At 27.8% G+C, this 22451-nt stretch overlaps 6 protein-coding genes across 7 annotated transcripts; 3 read left to right on the top strand and 3 right to left on the bottom strand.

Moving 5' to 3' along the window:
* The first annotated feature begins 271 nt into the window (after nucleotides 1–271).
* Nucleotides 272–2950, top strand: LOC128965697 (AMP deaminase 2-like). Its single transcript, XM_054312444.1, has 8 exons — nucleotides 272–653; nucleotides 713–847; nucleotides 903–1491; nucleotides 1559–1672; nucleotides 1742–1975; nucleotides 2036–2092; nucleotides 2160–2454; nucleotides 2514–2950. The coding sequence occupies exons 1-8, from the start codon at nucleotides 380–382 to the stop codon at nucleotides 2772–2774; spliced, it is 1959 nt and encodes a 652-aa protein (XP_054168419.1). The 5' UTR covers nucleotides 272–379; the 3' UTR covers nucleotides 2775–2950.
* A 138-nt stretch (nucleotides 2951–3088) lies between these two features.
* On the bottom strand, nucleotides 3089–3855 carry LOC128965700 (baculoviral IAP repeat-containing protein 5-like). The gene is made up of 3 exons (XM_054312448.1): nucleotides 3628–3855; nucleotides 3342–3566; nucleotides 3089–3272 (listed from the first exon to the last, which is right to left on the bottom strand). Exons 1-3 carry the CDS (start codon nucleotides 3772–3774, stop codon nucleotides 3189–3191), a joined length of 456 nt encoding a protein of 151 aa, XP_054168423.1. The 5' UTR covers nucleotides 3775–3855; the 3' UTR covers nucleotides 3089–3188.
* A 106-nt stretch (nucleotides 3856–3961) lies between these two features.
* LOC128965699 (aprataxin-like) lies at nucleotides 3962–4927 on the top strand. Of its 2 annotated transcripts, XM_054312446.1 has the most exons (4): nucleotides 3962–4004; nucleotides 4085–4248; nucleotides 4309–4591; nucleotides 4661–4927. In XM_054312446.1, exons 2-4 carry the CDS (start codon nucleotides 4087–4089, stop codon nucleotides 4822–4824), a joined length of 609 nt encoding a protein of 202 aa, XP_054168421.1. In that variant the 5' UTR covers nucleotides 3962–4004; nucleotides 4085–4086; the 3' UTR covers nucleotides 4825–4927. The 2 variants fall into 2 exon arrangements, with proteins under 2 accessions (XP_054168421.1, XP_054168422.1); XM_054312447.1 differs by lacking the exon at nucleotides 3962–4004 and having other exon boundaries at nucleotides 4083–4248.
* A 173-nt stretch (nucleotides 4928–5100) lies between these two features.
* On the bottom strand, nucleotides 5101–5722 carry LOC128965701 (NADH dehydrogenase [ubiquinone] 1 alpha subcomplex subunit 2-like). Its single transcript, XM_054312449.1, has 3 exons — nucleotides 5580–5722; nucleotides 5404–5510; nucleotides 5101–5345 (listed from the first exon to the last, which is right to left on the bottom strand). The coding sequence occupies exons 1-3, from the start codon at nucleotides 5669–5671 to the stop codon at nucleotides 5251–5253; spliced, it is 294 nt and encodes a 97-aa protein (XP_054168424.1). The 5' UTR covers nucleotides 5672–5722; the 3' UTR covers nucleotides 5101–5250.
* Nucleotides 5723–5759: 37 nt separating this feature from the next.
* LOC128965698 (E3 ubiquitin-protein ligase MSL2-like) lies at nucleotides 5760–7239 on the top strand. The gene is made up of 2 exons (XM_054312445.1): nucleotides 5760–6129; nucleotides 6186–7239. Exons 1-2 carry the CDS (start codon nucleotides 5891–5893, stop codon nucleotides 7231–7233), a joined length of 1287 nt encoding a protein of 428 aa, XP_054168420.1. The 5' UTR covers nucleotides 5760–5890; the 3' UTR covers nucleotides 7234–7239.
* Nucleotides 7240–20466: 13227 nt separating this feature from the next.
* On the bottom strand, nucleotides 20467–21266 carry LOC128965912 (proteasome activator complex subunit 3-like). The gene is made up of 2 exons (XM_054312689.1): nucleotides 20973–21266; nucleotides 20467–20915 (listed from the first exon to the last, which is right to left on the bottom strand). The coding sequence occupies exons 1-2, from the start codon at nucleotides 21199–21201 to the stop codon at nucleotides 20467–20469; spliced, it is 678 nt and encodes a 225-aa protein (XP_054168664.1). The 5' UTR covers nucleotides 21202–21266.
* Nucleotides 21267–22451: the final 1185 nt, after the last annotated feature.

The following is a 22451-nucleotide window of genomic DNA, read 5'->3' as shown; positions in this document are numbered from 1 at the left end:
ATTAAAATATGATATACTCTATATAAATTGTATAGTAATATTAAAATTAATAGTAATATTAAACAATTTAAATGTCATAATTAAATATTGTATTAAATTATAATTTATGTTTATATCGTTTGTTATTCACTTTGAAATTACTGTTCAAATATTGATTAAATATTACATATATTTTGGTTAAACTATTTATAGATTTATCACTTTATAACGAGATTTTTAAAATAAAATTAATGTAAACATAATTTATTTCTAACAAAAAATAATTTATGAGTTTATTAAACGGTAATACAGTATAAAACTGTGTCTATATTTTGCAGTCATATATCAGTCATATGTTTATGTAAACAATTTCGACAAAAAAAACAATTATTGACCAAAAATGGCGACAAAAAACATTGAAGAAAACGACGACAACGAAGAAGAAAACGAAACTCCTGAAGAAAATCAAGAATATCAACAACAAAGGTATCTCCAACTCATGGATAAAGTCGAAGGAAAGATATTAACTGAAGAACAGAAACAACAGAATTCAGATCTGCAAAGGAGTCTTAAATTAAGACATAAATATATGATTGATTCACAACAGAGTTTCTGTGAAACCACCAAAAAGTTTATTTATCCCAATTGTCAGACAATCAATACACCTGATTCAGGTCAGTACACGTCTTGATATCCTTTAAATCCTAACTAATCTGTACCAACACTTATACAGGTGATGGCGATGAACCACCTTTTATTGACGACCCGTGGGGTACAACACTATCACCCGATTTGAACTATATTTGTAAGATAGAGGACGGAGTTATTGGTGTTTATAGAAATGAAGATGATTTGAATAAATCAAATCGTTAGTTAAAAGACATTGTCGTTAATATGTAAACTAAATGTTAGTTTTTTTTAAGGCATTCCCTACTCTGTGACCACATTTAATGCTTTTGTAGACGACATGAAGTTTTTGTGTCGTATTATAGGCGACGGACCGCTTAAATCACACTGTTTTAAGCGTTTGGCTTATCTGTCGCACAAATTTCAACTTCACGTTCTTTTGAATGACTTGGAAGAGCTTAAAGCACAGAAACTGGTTCCGCATCGAGACTTCTATAACGTCCGCAAAGTGGACACTCACGTTCACGCGGCTTCTTGTATGAATCAAAAACATTTATTGCGATTCATTAAGAAGACAATTAAGACTCGAAAGGATGATAAAGTGGTTGTCGAGAACGGCAAAGAACTGACTTTGGAACAGGTCTTCAATTCATTGAATCTCACTTCATATGACTTGAGTGTTGATATGCTTGACGTTCACGCCGACAGAAACACGTTTCATAGATTTGATAAATTTAACACTAAATACAATCCTATTGGCGAAAGTCGACTCAGAGAGATATTCCTCAAAGCGGACAATCATATCGATGGCGAATATTACGCTGGAATTCTTAGAGAAGTTATGATGGACTTAGAGGAATCAAAATATCAACAAGCTGAATTAAGGTATTTACCGCTATATTACATTTATTAGTATTAGTAATGATTTGTTATTTATTATGTTTTCAAATAGATTATCAATATATGGCCGCAAAAAGGGTGAATGGGATGCGTTGGCCAAATGGGCGCTTAAAAACAACGTATATTCAGATACTGTTCGTTGGATTATTCAAATACCACGACTTTAGTAATTATTTATTTTATTATTTTTTAATTACAATCAATTCTTGTATACTGTATTTTATTGAAATTAAAGTGATGTCTATCGAGCAAATGGATTATTTGAAAACTTTGAACAAATGTTGGAAAATCTATTTTTACCACTATTTGAAGCAACCAATAGTCCTAATTCACACCCAGAATTGCATTGTTTTCTTCAGTATGTTATTGGTTTTGATTCAGTGGACGACGAGTCTAAACATGAGAATCCGTTGTTTGATAAAGAGATACAAATCCCCCCGAAATGGGTAGACGAGGAAAACCCTCCATAGTATGCATTTATATATTTTTTGGGAGATCTAATGTTAACTTAATTTGACGTCTATTACAGCAATTATTATCTTTACTATATGTACGCGAATATGTGTGTTCTCAATCACTTTAGAAAGTAAGTCATTTATTGTTTAAGTTTATCACATGATATCTAATGATTTTTATTAAATTATTTATTATAGGGAACGGGGTTTCAATACTTTTGTATTACGTCCACATTGTGGAGAAGCCGGTAATATTCAACATTTGGTCGGAGGTTTCCTATTAAGTGAAAACATATCTCATGGTTTATCTTTGAGAAAAGTGCCAGTTCTTCAATATCTCTATTATTTGGCACAGATTGGTATTGCAATGAGTCCGCTGTCCAATAATAGTCTGTTTCTTAATTACCACCGAAACCCTTTGCCTGACTTTTTATATCGAGGATTATGTGTGTCTCTGTCTACCGACGATCCCTTGCAATTCCACTTTACAAAAGTTAGTTTACAACACTTTTATTCAATTTATTTACCAATAATTGTCTTTACTTACGGTAGGAACCATTGATGGAAGAGTACTCAATTGCAGCACAGGTATGGAAATTGAGTAGTTGTGATATGTGTGAATTGGCCCGCAATAGTGTCATAATGTCAGGCTTTCCTCATAAATTCAAACAACATTGGATTGGACCCAATTATAGAGCTGAAGGAGTGGCCGGCAATGATATTCAGCGAACTAATGTTCCCAGCATTAGGATTATGTATCGGTACGAGACTCTCGTCAATGAATTAAATAATATTTTTATAGCACAACAATAAGCCGATTAAACTCTTACTTATAATGCATTTATACTAATTTCTAAATACTTTAAAAATTAATTACCGGTAATATTAAATGTAATGCATATTTTACTTACCGTAATATTTTTATCAATTACCGGCAATAATAGCTTATATTTCAAGTGCCATTTAGGAGCAAAAATAATATATAAGTAATGATCAAATTATACAATACATAATCATAGAAATGTATGTAAATTTTAGATACTACTCAAAAATCAATTACTATTCAAACTTTATTATCAGTAATTAAAAATAAGTTTAATATCACTTATATATGATATACTGTACGGTAGTATTTGATGTATTTATTAGATGTTATAATGAAATTCATAGTTTATAACTTTGTTAAAATAATAAATAAATGTATTAACCATTGAATGTATTTAAAGTTCAATAAATCTTGTCGTCAATCTTGAGACCCAATTCGGTGATAACAAGTTTCTCCATTTCATTCATTGTTTCAATGCGTAAGTTCTGCAAGTGATAGACAATATGGTTGTCATTTGATAACAATATAGATATCAGTAATAGTGTTTGTGTTACCATAAGATTCACTTCTCTTTCTTCCATTACTTTAAGAAACTCTTTGACAGTCAGTTGTGACTCTGGTTTTCCTAAATTAGCGAAATAGCAGTTATTGTTGCGTTTGTGTTCAATCTGCGGGTTGTCAGTGGTGTCCCATCCGTCCAACTCTTTGAAACAGCAGAAACATCGGACGCCATCGACTTCGCCATCAATATTGCAGTGATAGAAACCACTGACACTCACCTATTGTCACACATTGTCATCAGTTATAAACATAATATCAATACAAATGTATATACATTACCGTATATTTGGTACAATTTCCTGACCTGAATGGCCAACTCTTGAATGACTTAAGTCGGTTCACCTCTAAGATCATGTCTTTGTCTTTACCATCGATGACATCATTTCTCGTGATTGTATTGATTGTATTATTCATTGTTGTCTTCATTTAAACATTCATTCATTGATTCATTCAATTCAACGATATTTTAGCGCTAATGCAATGCATTCATACATTCTGTACACAAATTTATTCAATTCATAGACACTATTATTATATACTTTAATACATTACTGTATAACAAGTGATGTCATCTGACGTCACAAATGTATTGAAGAGTTGTCTATTGATTATAATAGATGTCATAAACAATACTAACATATGATATAAATTTAAATGTAATTATAATTATAATTAACATAAAAGATATAAATATTAATTAGACTTTAATTACAATTTGATTAATACTTGTTATAAGTCATGAAAAGAAGTACTCAAACACATGACAAGCCATTAATGGTAAAGAAATCAACCAAAATGTCCAACTCGTGGACCAATTGCTTATTTCATGCTATCAAAGACCCGAATTTGATTGTCTTAAAGGATCAATTGATTACAATCATAAAAGACAAATATCCTAAGGTATGGTATTTAAGTTTGTCCTCTAATATCACTAAATATTTATGTCTATATATTTTTAAGTCTCGCCATCACTTTATGGTGATTCCCAATGAAGACATTGGTATCAATTCAATTGAAGATTTATCCAAATGTCACGTCCAACTAATTGATTATATGACAGATAAAGGCAACCAATTATCACATAAATTGAACACAAATATTGCGTTTCGTTTTGGTTTTCATAGGATTCCCAGTTTAAAACCATTACATCTTCATGTTATTAGTCAAGACTTTGACTCAAAGTATCTAAAGACGAAAAAACACTACAATTCGTTTACCACTAACTTCTTCATTGATTCTAAAAGTAATTGAAATAATTGTTTAAAATGTTCACAATTTAATTAATGTCTCAAATTTGTCTAATTGTCTTTAGCTGTCATCGACAATCTCAACCAATTTGATAAAGTTGAAGCATTGACTGATGAGGAATGTAATCATCTATTAAAACAAGAGATAGTTTGCCATTTTTGTAGACTAAAGATTGCAAATATTCCTCAATTGAAAACACATTTAGTTAAACATTTTCTCAAAAGCTAAGGACTTGTCTGAAATCGAAATTATCTTTATATAACTTACCGGTAATCAAAGTTTTACATTAAATAATGTAAATAAAAACATTTTGTTATTTTTATAAAAACAATTGTTTGTTATATAAGTTTACGACTTATTTGAATTACATTTTATTAACTATTAATAGCATTACTCTATAATTATATACTATATGTCCATTTAATTTGATGTAATTAAAATCAAATTAAAATCAAATTGCACTCAAATTGCACTCAAATTAAACTCAAACTTCATTATACCGTATATTTGAAAATATTTTGTAAATAACACTAAATAATTGTATAGTTTATTGAAAGTCTATTATTGTAAGTGATAGCCATATAATTGGTATTAATTGCAATCAATATTAGACTAAAACTAAATAATATTTATAATAACAATAAATGAATTCAATTAACTTTGTCTATCAATAGCTAAGTCTTGTATTGTTTGCAACAGTTGGTCACCACTGAGTCCCGTAACGGAAACATTTCTTTCGCGACCATATTCTGAAATATTGACAGAAATTAATTGATTGAATTTATTGTTGATTAGGTAATGACTGACCAAAACGGATCCAAAGCATCGGTTCAATGTCTTTGGCTTCACGTATAAGAATAGGAAGATTGGGATTCGTTTGTTTGACGCGATGGTAGTGTTTAGATATAAACTCTCTGAAGAGGTCATCAAATGGCAGATATAAATCAATAATCAAATGACAAGCTATCACTCAGAGGCCATACCTGACACCAGCACTGGATTCGGTGGTCAGACATAAGTGAAGTCTAACTTCTTTAAGATGTGGACCAAATCTGGTGATGGCTTTCAAAGACATTACTATCAATACTATCGACAAAAATGACAAAATAATTCAATAATTCATACATTAATTACGTTATGTTTATAATATGTACGTTATATATGAATGAGTGATGTATTGCAGTGAACACTGTATTGACTCTTATTGTATGCAAATGTAGTGTAAATGAGTTGAATGTAAACAAAGCTATAGATTGTGACGATTGGGTGATCTTTGAGACCAATTGTGGTGACAATGAATGCATTGAGTCTTTATGTGACCACTTGTCGTATGATATTTCAGTCTTCATGTGAAGACATGGGCGCGTGGGCTGACATCAACCGATTGGTACTTTACTTAAGACAGGCACTGACCTGTTGTGTCTGCGGACAACTCTTAACAGTTCCCATGTCTTCAACTGTCAGTTCGTGTCAACATCACGTGTGTAAGGCCTGTGTCGGCGGCAAAATGCGGTTAAAGCCATCGTGCAGTTGGTATTACATCTAATAATTATTTAGTTAATCAATGTTTTTAATATAGTCTTCTTCAGGTGTAAAGATCACTCAAAGTTTGTGGAAAACACTCAGTTAAGGATTCTTCTGCAATGTTATCGCAATGTCTGTCAGTTTATGATGTCTGCAGACTTGCACCATAAGTGGGGAGATCTAACCAGTGGTTCTGCTTCGGGAACTAATATGAGTTTTGCAGAACTTCTTGAAGAAGGCTCACAATTACACGATAAGTATAGTTTTTCAGAGCCACCACCTCTTAGAGGTTATTCGCGGTCAGTGGCCGGTAACGCACGAGTCAAGGCGACCACCAATTCAGGAAACACGGGTCCAGTCAACTCAAATAACACGACGAATAACAAAGTTGTAGTGAACGGCATTTCTAGTGATACTGTCGTTAAAAAGGATAATAACACTCTTCTGCAAAATAATGTTAACCGTAATAATGGTTACGAAAATAACGATACGTCGGCAAAATGTCCAATAGTATCAACCACTAGTGCGGCCACAAATGATACGACAAATCACATGACTTTAGGTTCTCACGCTTTATTGACAAACGGCTCTTCACTAATTCGTAGCGCAAACACTACTTCAGCGAAGGCTAAGGCTAAACGTCGTGGTTGTCGGTGTGGTTTAGCCACACCTAATCCGGGCAAACTTACCTGTTGTGGACAGCGGTGTCCCTGTTATGTGGACGGCAAGGGTTGCTTTGAATGCAAGTGTAGGGGTTGTCGTAATCCACATAAAAATAATACAAATAATTCTAATACTAATAATAATATTAACAATAATAACAATTTAATTTCTGGAAACAGTGTTATATTAACAATGAAGACCTCATCACATATATCACAACCACCATCTGTACCGATAACTGTCAACACAGCTATGAGTCCCACTCTATCATCAAATATTACCGAAGGCTTGAGCCCTAGTTTATCTACCGGCTCCTCATTGTTGCCCATTTCAAGTACTTTACGAACAATTAATATTATATCATCGCCCGGTTCTTCAAGTGATACATTACTACCATTTCCCAAACTAGAAGAAGAAAATATTGTTAGTGACATTGAAATAGATTCTTAATTTAAAAATCATTTGTAATATTTTAATTAATTCAATTTCGATAGCTATTGTATTTTAATTTTGAATGATTCAATTTTTATGCAAATTATGAATGCATGTATTGTAAATTATTATTTATAATTATTTTGATAATTTAATTAACTATTGTATATTAATATTGCATGTATATTTACTGTCATTTTTTATATGTGTATTTAAAGTGACAAAATTGTAATCAATGTAATGATTTTAATGAATAAAAACAAAATGATAACATAATATCATATGTCTGTCTTTATTGACAATATATAGAGTAGTAAAGGAGTGAAATAGTCATATCTCCTGCAGTCTTACACTTAGTCTCCATTTCCTCTCTGTTGAAGACACCAAAAGAATACATAAATAATAGTCATTATCTGACTAAACCTCCTGTGAAGTCATATTCAGACTTTTCTATTGATACTAACTTTATTTGAAGTGAGGTTTTCTATGTTTTAGTTGAATCTGTTAATATGTGACAAACATTTTACTGTATTAAGTAATGCACTTATTTTAGTATTCAATAGAATGTAAGATAAGATATACATTATATATAAATAAATAAATTGATTTATAATATTCAATGTTAAGTAATGTTTTCAATCAATTTGTTACTATTATTCATAATTTATTTATTTAATTTTATATTAACTTTTAAGTAAGTATTTTAACATATTTTACAAATTGTTAACTTAGTTATGCTGTTTATATAATATAATAATAACAATTGATGGCAACATTGATCAATAGTGAATCAAAATCAAGATTATAATTGAGTGTCGATAGAGACGGAAGTGACAAATATAAGCGGATGCGAAGCAATATAACATTAATATATTCAATACATCAATATATATATACAATATATACAGTATATATATATATATATAGCATCAATATTACAGTTGATTTAAAAGTCACGCCTAATAGCAGGACTACTACTCTTATAAATGGCATCGACTTAATTGAAAGCTCAGTCCTGACGATTACAAACAAACTGAGTGTTTCAGAGTTATTATAGTGTTATATAAGTGATAGACAACCGACAAGAGAGTCAAATATGAATTCATAACTCAATGAATAAAAGCTATAAAAACTTAGCTCAAGGGCTGAACTTAAATGAATATCACATTCATTTCCGTCCAAACAATAGACAACGGGGTGTTCAATGGGGTGTTCAATATGTTGGGCTTTAGTAGGGATTCATTTGGGGATATACTACACAAACTTTTAGTTCAATCTCATTGTTATATTATAGGTTAAGCAAACTTTATAAATACTATGAAAACTACTTTACCATAAAAGCCCGATTTGTATACAATATATTATTTATAAGAGTTTTTTGGACCAAAAAATTATTTTTTATTTAGTATTTTTCTGAAAGCTAAACATTGTAGACAATTGAATAAAAATGTTAGTTTATAAAAATGTTAATAATATCATAAAATCCATAAAAATAATGTATTTTTAGTACTGTAAGATATTTAGAGAGAGAGAGAGAGAGAGAGAGAGAGAGAGAGAGAGAGAGAGAGAGAGAGAGAGAGAGAGAGAGAGAGAGAGAGAGAGAGAGAGAGAGAGAGAGAGAGAGAGAGAGAGAGAGAGAGAGAGAGAGAGAGAGAGAGAGAGAGAGAGAGAGAGAGAGAGAGAGAGAGAGAGAGAGAGAGAGAGAGAGAGAGAGAGAGAGAGAGAGAGAGAGAGAGAGAGAGAGAGAGAGAGAGAGAGAGAGAGAGAGAGAGAGAGAGAGAGAGAGAGAGAGAGAGAGAGAGAGAGATGGAAAAGTTTTTATAGTATGAGTCTATAAGAATGGCAGATCTACAGTACAGTACCGTATATTGTATTGAATATACAGTACTGTAGTATTGGATTGAATATATGGTATGAGAGCAACAAAGCTGTTTGTGTTTTATATATATAGTGATTGTCATCGTTTAGTTGTTTAGCTCTTTAGTTGTTCCCAAATGCAAACACAGCGGGCGATCGAGCCTTTGGTCGACAATGCTTTCTCTCTGACCGTAACAGTGACGGAATGCCTACTATAATAACAACTCAAATATAGTTTATATATAGTATATTACTTGAATTAAATGATAAAATTTTAATATACTTTTTCAGGTAATCTTATATTCAATTACAATGCATGCATTCTCTATTGTGTTATCTAATTGATAGGAAAGTAATGTATTAGTTGTATGATATGTGTAATTCCGCCACTGTCTAAAAAATAACTGTTTTTTGTGGTTGTTATGAAAAATGGTCGGTAATGTCCCGATTCTTTATATTGAATCTCTGGGTGGTATAGTTAAAGGCAATTGCATTTTGCATCTCCTCTTATAGTGCTTTAACTGCAAATGCAATTGTAGTGTAAAATTGCAACCAAAATGATATCGATTGTATGATATGCATGGTTTGAATGACTTGTACTGTAAGATACAGCCAACGATTAAATAATAATAACTACAAATGAATGACAATTAAATGACAACAATATGATTGCTTTTATATTATATTTTAAATATAAATTTAGTTACCATTGCAAACACATTATTTGTTGCACACATTTGTCTCAACTCCCGCACACATACAGTATTAATACATTGTATAGTATTCTGTATTGAATATTATTGATATATATTAATAATAACAGACTGTATATAAAGCAAACTTAAAAGCGATTCTTTAGTCACTATAGAGTTCAGCCCTAATAGTGTAGTGAAACTCATATTTTCTTCATTCACTTTGTCTGGTAGTAACTCATCCATCATTTAGTCAGAGATGATGTATAGTTCAGTCACATTCAGACCATTCTCTAAATCGTTAATATATTATATATACTGTATATACTGTATATATATAACATATATATTATATTATATATCATAGAAGTATATTATACTAACCAAACCAATACTATTACAGTAAACTATTATTTTTCACAATATATTAATATTGTTTTGTATACCCTATAAACTACGGAAAATAAATACTTAAAAGCGTTGACTAACTGTTTAAATGATCAATAATAGGGTTTCATATAAGTATAGAAATTACAGTATTTATTAGCATTTATTTGCAACTAAATATTCTATTTATATTAAGTTAAATTGTTTTAAAATAATTTGTTTATCTCTTTCTACACATATTTCACACATTTTACATACAGTATAAACAAGTAATAAAACATATCTTTGTATATCTTAAATATATTCCTTAAAACTAATTAATTTAATTTTAGCTAAATATATAATAACCCTATATACTAAATACTAGATACTATTAATATTAATAGTTGAATATTTTTTATGAAAATGATACACTTAATAAATATATTTAGAATATTTAATTGTAACATATCATTAAATATATTTTATAATATTATATTTTATTTAATTAATTAAATATAAAATAAATATTACAATTAAAACAATAGAGAATGCTATTAAGCATTGCCAGAAACAAACTTTAAAGACATATATTACTCCTTATAAATAATATAATCCAAATACTAAATTTATATATATATGTATTTATCATAACTTTATAACCATTTAAGATATTTATTAGGAATACTGTATAGTATACAGTAGAGACTGAAAACTGACCTGATTTTTCAGGTCAGGTCAGGTCAGGTAAAAGTTAGGGCTCAGGTCAGGTCAGGTACGGGTCCGAACACCAAAATTTTTTGGTCAGGTCAGGTCAGGTCCGAAAATTTTTTCTTCATTATTTAAACGACAATTATTACAAAATATGACAATCAAACACAAAATTTATTAAATTATTATTTATAAAATATTTGTATAAATTAAACATAAAATATTACAAAAGATGATGGTTTTGATCTAATAAATAATAACATATTAACTTTATTAGAATCTAAGTTAGATCTACAATCAGTTATCGTTAATCCCGAGTAATTAAAGTTAATTTAGAGAAATTTGTTGCGGGTATAGAATAAATAAAATTGTTTTTTGATAAAATTATTTTCGGACCCACATAGTCAGGTCAGGTCAGGTCAGGTAAATTTGTACCCTATGTTAGGTCAGGTCCGAGTCCGAGATTTTAGGTATCAGATCAGGTACGGGTCAGGTACGGGTCCGAAACTTTTCGCTCTCTAGTATACAGTGTATACACTCTATAGTCATTGATGATAACTATTAGTTCATATGAGTCGTACTATAAATAAAATATTTATTGTTAATAACTGTTTAATTGTTGCAAAAATCAAACTATTAATTGTTTTGATTTTTGGTAATAATTAAAAAAAATAAAAATAAAATCAATTTCTTAAAATGTATAAAACATTTAAATATAACACAAGTATTGTATAAAATCAGATAAGCAGTCTTACAAATACTCAAAAACTCCAGTTTTCTATATACTGTACAAAAAAAATCTTAGCGATTATATATATAAACACTTAATAATTAGTAAACGAGTCAATTCAGTCACAAATTTATTGTACAAATTGTATATTTCAACAAAAAAATTAAATCCGAATCAATTCATTATTTCTAATTTTGATGAAACTATAAAAAAATTTGTACTCTTATTCTTGACTTAGTCTCAAAATGACCAAAAAATATTTGGATCATAATTTTAATGTAATTTATTTTTTAATTATACATAATTTAGAAATATTAATAAAAATTCTATCGAATTATAAGTAGAACGAAAGATATTGAAATTTTTATATATGAAGACTATTTTCCAGTAAAAATAATCAATTTTATAGGACATCTCACATCTATTAAGTATTTTAAAAATAATTATTTAAAACCACTCGGTTTTGATTGTCCCTAAATTTGGTCACTTCTGGTTACGGGATATAATCGGTTTGACATAATTATTAATTGACTATTAGTCTAACTTTTAGTAAAAAAGTTTTAAGTAGATTTGATATACCATTTTAGAGATAGGCTTAAAATTTTCACATTATTAAAATTATCAAAAATCAAAGGTTGCATTAAAAATAAAAAATGATTTCTCAGAATCTCATCTCAGATATCATTAATGTTAGGGTTTAATAACAATAGATTCACATAAAATGATTAAATAAACTTTATTACAATTGAATATATACTGTATATTAATAGATAAAATTGCAATTCAATGAAAATTATATTTTCAAGAACTCCTGAAAGGAGATCGTATATGCATTCTAAAAGTCTGTCTGTCTGTCTGTCTGTCTGTCTGTCTGTCTGTCTGTCTGTCTGTCTGTCTGTCTGTCTGTCTGTCTGTCTGTCTGTCTGTCTGTCTGTCTGTCTGTCTGTCTGTCTGTCTGTCTGTCTGTCTGTCTGTCTGTCTGTCTGTCTGTCTGTCTGTCTGTCTGTCTGTCTGTCTGTCTGTCTGTCTGTCTGTCTGTCTGTCTGTCTGTCTGTCTGTCTGTCTGTCTGTCTGTCTGTCTGTCTGTCTGTCTGTCTGTCTGTCTGTCTGTCTGTCTGTCTGTCTGTCTGTCTGTCTGTCTGTCTGTCTGTCTGTCTGTCTGTCTGTCTGTCTGTCTGTCTGTCTGTCTGTCTGTCTGTCTGTCTGTCTGTCTGTCTGTCTGTCTGTCTGTCTGTCTGTCTGTCTGTCTGTCTGTCTGTCTGTCTGTGTCCCACGAGGACATAGTTTCGAATCCACGCTCTGCTACACATTTTTTGAATATATTTTTTATTTTTTTGAATTTTTTTCTTTCTTAAGTTAAGGAGTTCGTATGGAAATGCTTTTGAAGCATTCTCAACTTGTTTAATCTATTTTGTTATTTAATGCATTGAGAATTATTTTGAATTTTGAATTATTAAATTTTTTAATATAATCAGGGTTGCTAAAGATTTTCGATTTCAGGGGGGTATAGGGTAGGATAAAATGGCAAAAAACTCGAAAGTTAGGGGTGTATAAAGTGGAGTGAACATTTTTATTGCATTTTTAAACGACAATTTTTGCCAAATTTGAGTAAATTCCCACTAAATTCCCACTAAATTCCCACTAAATTCCCACTAAATTCCCACTAAATTCCCACTAAATTCCCACTAAATTCCCACTAAATTCCCACTAAATTCCCACTAAATTCCCACTAAATTCCTACTAAATTCCCACTAATTCCCAATAAATTCCTATTAAATTTCACTAAATTCCAATTAAATTCCCAACAAATAAAAATAAAATTATTGTTATAAAAAAATTGTTATTACTTAAAAAATTAATGATATAATACTGTATTTATTATAAAGTATTAATAATAATAAAATTTTTAGAAATTATTTATTAACTAAATAATTAATTTAAGAATATATCTGTAAAGGACATGGGATTAACCGATCCTTTTCAAGGAACTATAGCTCACTATTTTGGTACTGCGAATCTTCGGACAGTATGTCCGGTCCTCAGATATCTCTCTTTCTATTTGAATGTCACTCAATTCGCTGAAGAAACCCTTTCTGTTGCAATACTCATAATCACTTTAACACTCACTTTCTGTATAAATATCACGTGCTTTTAATTATCTCATAATTCATATAAAATATTTTTAAAATTCTTCTCTTAATCATTAAACAACTTTCAACTTCTAGACATCAATAACTTTACATTTAATAATCAATACTTCATATAACAAATTAATAACTTTATTAACAATAAATATAATAATACAAAATGGATATTAAATACATATAAATATCTAATTATCAAAACATTTCTGTCATTTGCATTATTTATAGATAAACTTCTGAAACTTGAATATAAATATCTCTAATTATCAATTCATATGAATAATGACTATTAAATTATTGACTAAATATTGAATTATTAAACATATATCTTATGAATATATTTTAAACTTTTCATTTAAACTAAAATATGATTATTGATTGCAATCTGAATACTGAATAATCACTTTGAATAGCATTTGACTAATGCATACTAAAAAAAATAAACTAAATATAAAAAATCCTTTAAATATTTTTATATAGTATTTCATATTGAACCATAACTAACACATTTTAATATAAAGTTTAAAATATAAAAATATAATTATTTTAAAATTTATGCTAAAAATTTTAGTTTTCGACTTAATATGAAATAAAATATATATTATCTTTTATAAAGAGCTAATAAATAAAATAAAATATTTTCATTATTTTTCTGGAAAATTGGTGTGAATTTATTCGGGAAATTTTTTCCCTTTTGGAGAATCCACAACTCTATTATATACAGTTGTTATATATATAATTTAATATCATAATTAGTATTTTTAAAACACATTTTTCGTTAATTATTAAATAACTTATTATTTTTGTTTAAGTATAAAAAATTGTTTTTATTGTTTTCTTACATATATTACGATATTATTTTGTTTACATAAGCTATTTATTTATATTAAAACTAATTTAATATTTATTTTTTTAAATATAAAATTTTATAGATGAAAAAAATTCTGCGCCGAAAATTGGTAGGGGAGGGGACCATAACTTTTTGGCTTTAGGTCAGGGGGGGTAAGATCCAAAAATTCTCGATCTCAGGGGGTAAGAGCTCTTACCCTACCCTACCCCCTTAGATAGCAACCCTGGATATAATGTACATAAATACTTATCTTTAACTAAAATTTAGTTAATTTACTTTTTTATAAATGTAATAAATAGCAATAATTTAGTTGTTTCTTAAAATTTGTTTTTAAATCAAATAAATTTTATCTAAATATTTTAAAAACTAAAACATAAAATAAATCCAAAAAAATTAATAATTATCATATTTTAATTTAAAGTTTAATAAGTTTAAAGTACTTAAAGCCAAAAGTATTTTTTAAAATTCGCAAAAATATTTTAATCTAAAATTGCAATAAATATTTTATTTATAAACACTTTAATATAAACAATTATAAATGAAGTTTTATTTCTACTATTTTTTTTATAAAATTAAATTTATGTAGTTTTTATAAAATTTTTACACAGTTAAAGTATATATATATATATATAATTTATAGTTTATAATTTATAAATAAAATAATAATTAATATTTTCTATATTATCTACACTGTATTTATCTACACTATCTACAGGATTCTACAGTATCTATTATAATGTAGATATATATACAGTACTATATGTATATACTGTATATAACAATAATATAAATTTATTTAATAATGTAAAAAGAGTTGTCTTTATAATATGTATAACAAATGTCAAAAATACTTTTGACGACTTCTAAAAATATATTATTATTTTTTAAAGTAATGAGTTTTTAACCTATAATATAGTAATAAATATAGGATTAGTATCACTTAAATATTTGGATTGCTTTTCTTTAAATTTTTATTTAAAGCTTAAAACATTTAAGTAAACTATTACACTATATAATCATTATATACCTCCCATTTATTAATAAAAAAGCAATAAAAATATCAAAATCTTTCTTAGAAAGTCTAAAAATATTTTGAACGAAGAATAACTACTTTTTGAATTAATATAAAAATGTCTTAAAGTATAAAATGGATAAAATGTATTGAATGTGTGATATAAAAATATTAAGTGAGTTTATACTGGATCTCTCTCTCTCTCTCTCTCTCTCTCTCTCTCTCTCTCTCTCTTTCTCTTGAGTATATTAAAAACATATACTGTAGAAACTATGATCTGTTATAAGCATTTGATAGGTCGTGAAAATGGATGGTTTGAAAGTATTTTTAGTAAACATATATAACATTGTGAAACAATATTTCAAATCATTGAAACATCAATTTATTAGACAAACATTTCGAAGGTCTTTATATATATATATATATATATATAACTTATATATAAATGATTGGATGAGAGAGTGAGAGAAATGAAGAATTTTCTCAGGAATCCAGACATCCGAGTGTTTCACTCATTATTTATTCCTTAAGTTATACCTGTTTTGGATAAACAAATCCTTCTCTCTCTCTCTCTCTCTCTCTCTCTCTCTCTCTCTCTCTCTCTCTCTCTCTTACAGTAAGCTATGAGAAAAATTCAATTAAGGTGTTCAGTTCAGACATAATTCAATAGCAATTTATTGTTGTCCTAAAGTCCATACCATTGAATGGCAATAATGAGACCATAAGACCAATAACACGAGCTATGTATTGCTGTCAACCGGCACTATATGTCCAAAAGTATCTGAAAATTGAACAAACGTTTAGCTGAAGAATGTCAGACTAGCGTCGCCTCTCTCTCGACTTTGGACTGTATTTTTAGTTTTCTTTTCATATATTTATAATGTATTCACAATTGCAATGTATAGCTAACGGCTATTGTAGACCACATATACTTGAACTCAGTTATTGTCTCTTAAGAGTTCTCTCAACTAATTTGGTTAAAACGTCAATTCAAGACATCAGAGCCAACGATAAAATAGATTACTTTCACTCGAGTAGTCCTTTAAGTCGTTTAGTCGTTCAGTTGTTGCCAGCCTTTGCTTATTGTAGACTATTTGACAAAACATTCATATATAAGATGCTATGAATTGATAAGTTAGGCTTTATATGACTATCTGCAGTACAGTACAGTACTATACAATTGTTTTATATGTTTTAAACAATCAGTAGTGTTTCAAAACAAGATATCTCATTATATTAGTGATTATGTTTTGGTTTTGCATTACACAAGTGTTTTGATCTGTTGATGGTTTGTCTGATAGCTCTATAAAATATGCACTCAATTATCAAATTCACTGACTATTTATGTGACACTATTTAAGAGATTCTTGTATTGATTATCTTTAAACACAATCTAATGGTTTGGATGCTTGTAGTCTAACAGTTATTTAATAGATTCTAAATTTAAAGATAAAAAATTAAAATTTTATATTATTTAAAAATAATTAATTTTTAAAAATAAATTTTGGAAATTAGTTTATTCGTAAAATTTATAACTCTTTTTATAGAGATTTTGAACCAAACATATTAAATGCGTTTCTTTGAATTGGATGTCAAATGTCGAGTTTTGAGAGAGTTTTAAGGAATATTTATTTTATTTTTGACCGAAATTTAGTATTTATTTTATTAGTCGGAAAGCTGTGTATAATCTAAATGCAAACCACTTTTTACTATTTATTGGTATTTTGTTACTATAGCTAACAAGTGCTTCGGGGCTAACATTATAACTGGTGGTCGTATCGTATCTTCTCATTTGACTTATCACTACATTTGATCTCTAATGAGAATAGAGAGTCAAACGTTTTCAAAAACTTTTTTATTATCCTCTAAAAGGATGTCACATATATGTTGTTTAAGTAGAAAAAAATTTAAGCCATTTGTTTATGTGATTGAGTCTAACACTATATAAACGTATTTAAGATATTGTGTCGTATATTACTTATAAAAGCCAGAGGTGGTCATCAGTTTACTGATTATACCATAAACTTTAAAATTCAAATAAACTTCATTTCAAGTCACACACTCTCATATTTTTTTTAATATCTTTACATAACATATTATTTGCAATATATTATATTTTACAACATTTGCTTATTTAATTTGCCATATAATATACTAAAACTATTTAATATTATATTTAAATTACAATATAATTTTGACCATGATCAAATCATATTTTATTATTAAGTGACACTCATTTATTATAAAAAGTTAATATTAAAGTTAAATTTAACATGTACTATACTGTATACTGTATATAAATACAAAAATAATAAAATGAAATAACATTAGCTAAAGGTTTAATAAGCATTGATTTATATCTATTATATGTGATGTGAATCAGTGTTTAATATTGTAGTGAATTGTGTTATATGTAATACACGTTTAAATGAATTTATGCAACAAAAGGATCTCTATATTAAAAGTCAAGTCAGAAATGAATCACACGATTGATTAAGAACTGGGATGTGATGCACGTGCAGACCATTCATTGATTATTACATTTGACTAACACTTGCCAAACACCAGTATATAGTATTATACATTATATGGATGTGTGGGGTATATGGATGTATATACTGTATATGGACTGACGGCAATAACATCATTCACACAAATCAAATATTAAACTATAAGCTTTCAAATGACTATTTATTGATATATATTTTCTATTACAGTGACTATTATGCTAAAGTTTGGTCACAATATTGCTTTAAATTTAGGGCTTTTTGGGCAATCATTCTCTAATATAAACAGATTTACGAGAAAAAGAGATTAACGATTAGCGGGTGGGCACACAACACAACATTATACCATTATTACTGCATAACAGTCCCCTCTATTTCTTGTAACAAATACATTGTATTCATTTAATAAAAATAACATTTTTTGTGCAAATTAATGAATCGGTTAATTTAATTAAGGTTTGAAAATGAAAAAAATTCACTAAAAATAAATTCAATTTTTCTTTGTATTAGAGAATGTTTTTACTTGTTTTACCTATAATGGAGATGTTATACCAAAACATGTAAACATTTGATTATATTATCTGTGGTTTTGTCAGTATTTGATAAAATTTGTGAATAACAGTTGCAATGCAGAGTTAAATCATAGAATTACAGAATATCAGTGACTATTCAATAAAGATATAGTACTTGTGTTTCAATGGACCGACATATGCACCCCAACCCTATTCATCACACAGTACCAGTCCATCATTGATATACAGTATATACATATCATTTGAAATAAACATCAAATCTTGAAATAAGTTTTTTATTGATCTCATCCTTAAATTGAATAGTAGTAAAGGCCACCCAAATATTATACCATTAATTGTTTGGACAATGATTTAAAATAATGTAATTTTATAGAAAAAAGTGATCAAACATTAAATACAATAATATTTTCGTAACGAAAATATTGCTATAATACCGTATGTAAAAATTGTTTATAAAATTATAGACAAATATGAAAAATAACAAACACTATAGATATTCAAAATTAATATTTAAGTGATATATAATTTATAATTGTCAAAATTGAAAATTATTATTATTGTAAAGATTTTTATAAATTATTATTTTTCAAAAATTTATTTATTCTAATTAATAAAAAAAAGTTTAATATTTATTATTTTACCATAATGTTTTAAATTGACTTTATTTTATTATAAAAATAAAAAACAGATTAAATTATAAAATATAATAGAAAAATTAAATATGATGTTTTTAGAGTTTTGGCAAATTCCCTCCCTTGGAAAGTTCCCCAAAAAATTTGCTCCAATTTTCTCTTAAAATCATTCATCATTAGAAAAGAAAATATATTTTAGTATTTTTACAATTTAATATTTGTAATTTTGTAATTTTTAGATAATATTTGCAAATATTTTAAATAATAATTTATATTTCAAAGTTATGATCACTTCATTTTTGTTATTTAAGTTTGCTATAACTTTATTAGTTGACTCATTTATTTTTTAGTATATTTATTCTTATATAATTTAGTACAAATATAAGTATTATAAAAAATTTTAAAAATGAACAATTTAAAATATTCATTTTTTAAAAATATTAAAATTTCTTATTATTAATAATAATAATAATAAAGTCTTCTTTATTTTATTTTGTAGTCCCAATAATGTAATCATAATTGAAAATTAACTAAAATAATAATGTCTTTATTTATACACTTATCGTATTCAGATAACTATAATTTGCTGGTCTTCCATAAAATGGTGTTTTTATACCAATATAACACTATTATTAGTGTTTGTGTTAAATAGTATTTAAAGCTTTAAAATGCCGCACAAAGTGCTACCTAAGTGAGACTCGAGCTCACAACCCTCCAGTCGAGAGAGCGACTCCCTAACTACATGAGCTATTGAGGCAACTTTAAATAATTTAAATGCAATGGTATAAGTGTTTTTTAATTATTTAACATAATCAATATTAAATAAAATAATAATATATAAAGTGTAAATTAAGTTTATTGAAGTTAATAATTGATATATTATACTACCGGTATATTTATGTTGTTGTGAGATTATAATAAAAAATATTAGATTAATATAGACATGAAAATATGCAGAACATAACAGTTATATAACATAAAATAGTTATATAACATTAGACAATAAATTAAACTCTATTTGCATATTTTAAACAAAAATATAAGATTGCAAAATTAGACATTCATTTTAATCAAATTAAAACAATTATTCTGTTTTTTGTATATTTTGTTAACATAAGATAAATGTAAAAATGTATAATAAATATTTATCATAAAAATTAAACAAAAGAGAATTTAGCAATTGTTTGAAAATATTGTAATAAAATAATAACTTTGAATTAACACACAATTTGGTGATCGTCTGAATTTCGAGGATTTCTGATTTTGTTCAGATTTTTGATGAATAAGTCGTGTAAACTGATGTAATGATTACGCAGATCGACGGCCAGTAGACACAAATAGAGATGAAACTTGCGGTCCAATTCTTGGACAGCATTGCGGTAGTCAATAATGTGCGGATATTTGGCCACTTTTGCAACCAATTCAGCTCTTTTGCGGTAATATTCAACAAACTGTTCCAATTGTTGCTCTGTCTTTAGCTCAACAATAGCCACAACGAGTAGTATCTCCTGTTGAATGGCAACACCGAAATTGTTTCCGTCTTCAATCTTAGGTATCATCAAAGAAATACCCATTTTTACCAAATTTGCGTCATTTATCAATTGCAATGCTTTTGGTTTTAATAGAGCCACCAATTTTTGGATTAATTGATTTGATTTTACCAAACCTTTAGGAAAGATAAAAGCATTGCAACCATTACTGTAGACATTGTATTGTTGATTACTAATGGGTTTGTCGGGAACCGGGATATTGACATCGGTTTTGTGTGAAAATATAGTTTTCAAATTGAATTCGTCTTCAGATAGCAGATGTTGGATCTGAAGTATTCGTTGAGGAAATTCATCCAAAACCAGAAATTCTGATTTGTTTTTAGTTTTCTCTTTATATGAATCCACGCAATACTCAGACTTTTCAATTTTTGCACAGACTTTCTGTTTCTTGTTTTTTGGCATTTTATTTGGATTTTGTATCTGAAAACGGATTTTTAAAATTCAATGTTTTGTGTGATCAAAGTTTGAATAATAAATTATTTTTTCAATTGCAATATCAATTCACGTGCTTTTTATGCATTTAAATTAAAGTATATAGAAATACAAGAATAAACATAATACTTGTGTATATATGAATAAAGTATATTTTGAATGCATTTTAATATGAAACACAATATTATTAAAAATAATACGATATGTAAGCTATAAGATTATACAATACATTATTATACAATATAATAAATAAAACCTAATGTAAACCAAATCAAGTGAATGAATGTCTATTCATGCAATTTATTTGTTATTAAATAAAGAGCTCAAATTCAATAAAAATATTATAATTTATGTAGTTTTTTAAATCTAATATTGAATATGAGGTCATATATAATGTATGTTTTGTTTGAAATGAGGGTTTGAATCTATAGAAATGAACCCAATGCTAGAAATAATGGTTTCTCAGACTTTATTTTCTTTATGGTATTTGTTGTGAAATATATAGAAATGAATAGAAAATCACATAAACATCACATTAGTTTATATATGCTTTAGGGCATCCCTAACACACACACACACACACACACACACACACACACACACACACACACACACACACACACACACACACACACACACACACACACACAAATACATACATACATACATACACAGCGTGAAGATCTCGCTTTCATAATACAGAATATTTTTTGAAATAAATATAAATAAAGCAAATATAAGTTCTGCATTCACTTGAATTCAATAAATATATTAAGATAAAGATAAATAATTCATTTGAATTGAATAATACCAATAATATAAACTATAATAACATAATATATATAACATATAATATATTGATTTAATAAACAGTATATTCGATGAAAATACTATATAAATACATAAATATAAAGTAATTAAATAGAAGTTAAAACAAATGATACATAATGTTTGATATGCAAAGATAAGAGTGTGTGTCAAAGTATTGACAAAACAGTGCAAAACTATAGGCAACCCATAAGCCATATCCTGGGCCTCTCTTTTCTAATAATACTTCAATCAGAATATTCGTTGTTTTTTTAGTAAATCCCTAAAAGTCTGCATTTTTCGCGTCACTTTCCGGACGCCCACTGAGAAAATCTCATGAAAAATGTGAGCCTTCGCTGCCATTGCTTTACAACATCACTGATATTACAAACTAAATTCAGTCATATTCTGTA

The sequence above is a fragment of the Oppia nitens genome, unplaced genomic scaffold (assembly GCF_028296485.1).
Source record: "Oppia nitens isolate AA-2021 unplaced genomic scaffold, nextdenovo-longstitch-racon4-pilon3 scaffold18_pilon_pilon_pilon, whole genome shotgun sequence".
In the NCBI taxonomy this organism is placed as follows: domain Eukaryota; kingdom Metazoa; phylum Arthropoda; class Arachnida; order Sarcoptiformes; family Oppiidae; genus Oppia; species Oppia nitens.
The sequence above is the reverse complement of the archived record's forward strand: the minus strand, read 5'-3'. Positions and strand labels throughout refer to the sequence as shown.

Coding starts and splice junctions, on each gene's coding strand:
- LOC128965701 (XM_054312449.1), bottom strand. CDS start 5,671: ATGTCTTTGAAAGCCATCACCAGATTTGGTCCACATCTTAAAGAAGTT. Junction 5,511..5,579: donor GAATCCAGTGCTGGTGTCAG/GTATGGCCTCTG, acceptor TGACCTCTTCAG/AGAGTTTATATCTAAACACT. Junction 5,346..5,403: donor GATGCTTTGGATCCGTTTTG/GTCAGTCATTAC, acceptor TCAATATTTCAG/AATATGGTCGCGAAAGAAAT.
- LOC128965697 (XM_054312444.1), top strand. CDS start 380: ATGGCGACAAAAAACATTGAAGAAAACGACGACAACGAAGAAGAAAAC. Junction 1,673..1,741: donor ATTCAAATACCACGACTTTA/GTAATTATTTAT, acceptor TTGAAATTAAAG/TGATGTCTATCGAGCAAATG. Junction 2,093..2,159: donor GTTCTCAATCACTTTAGAAA/GTAAGTCATTTA, acceptor TATTTATTATAG/GGAACGGGGTTTCAATACTT.
- LOC128965699 (XM_054312446.1), top strand. CDS start 4,087: ATGAAAAGAAGTACTCAAACACATGACAAGCCATTAATGGTAAAGAAA. Junction 4,249..4,308: donor TAAAAGACAAATATCCTAAG/GTATGGTATTTA, acceptor TATATTTTTAAG/TCTCGCCATCACTTTATGGT. Junction 4,592..4,660: donor CTTCTTCATTGATTCTAAAA/GTAATTGAAATA, acceptor AATTGTCTTTAG/CTGTCATCGACAATCTCAAC.
- LOC128965700 (XM_054312448.1), bottom strand. CDS start 3,774: ATGAAGACAACAATGAATAATACAATCAATACAATCACGAGAAATGAT. Junction 3,567..3,627: donor GAAATTGTACCAAATATACG/GTAATGTATATA, acceptor GTGTGACAATAG/GTGAGTGTCAGTGGTTTCTA. Junction 3,273..3,341: donor AAAGAGAAGTGAATCTTATG/GTAACACAAACA, acceptor TATCACTTGCAG/AACTTACGCATTGAAACAAT.
- LOC128965912 (XM_054312689.1), bottom strand. CDS start 21,201: ATGCCAAAAAACAAGAAACAGAAAGTCTGTGCAAAAATTGAAAAGTCT. Junction 20,916..20,972: donor GGTTCCCGACAAACCCATTA/GTAATCAACAAT, acceptor TCTTTCCTAAAG/GTTTGGTAAAATCAAATCAA.
- LOC128965698 (XM_054312445.1), top strand. CDS start 5,891: ATGAATGCATTGAGTCTTTATGTGACCACTTGTCGTATGATATTTCAG. Junction 6,130..6,185: donor TTAAAGCCATCGTGCAGTTG/GTATTACATCTA, acceptor AGTCTTCTTCAG/GTGTAAAGATCACTCAAAGT.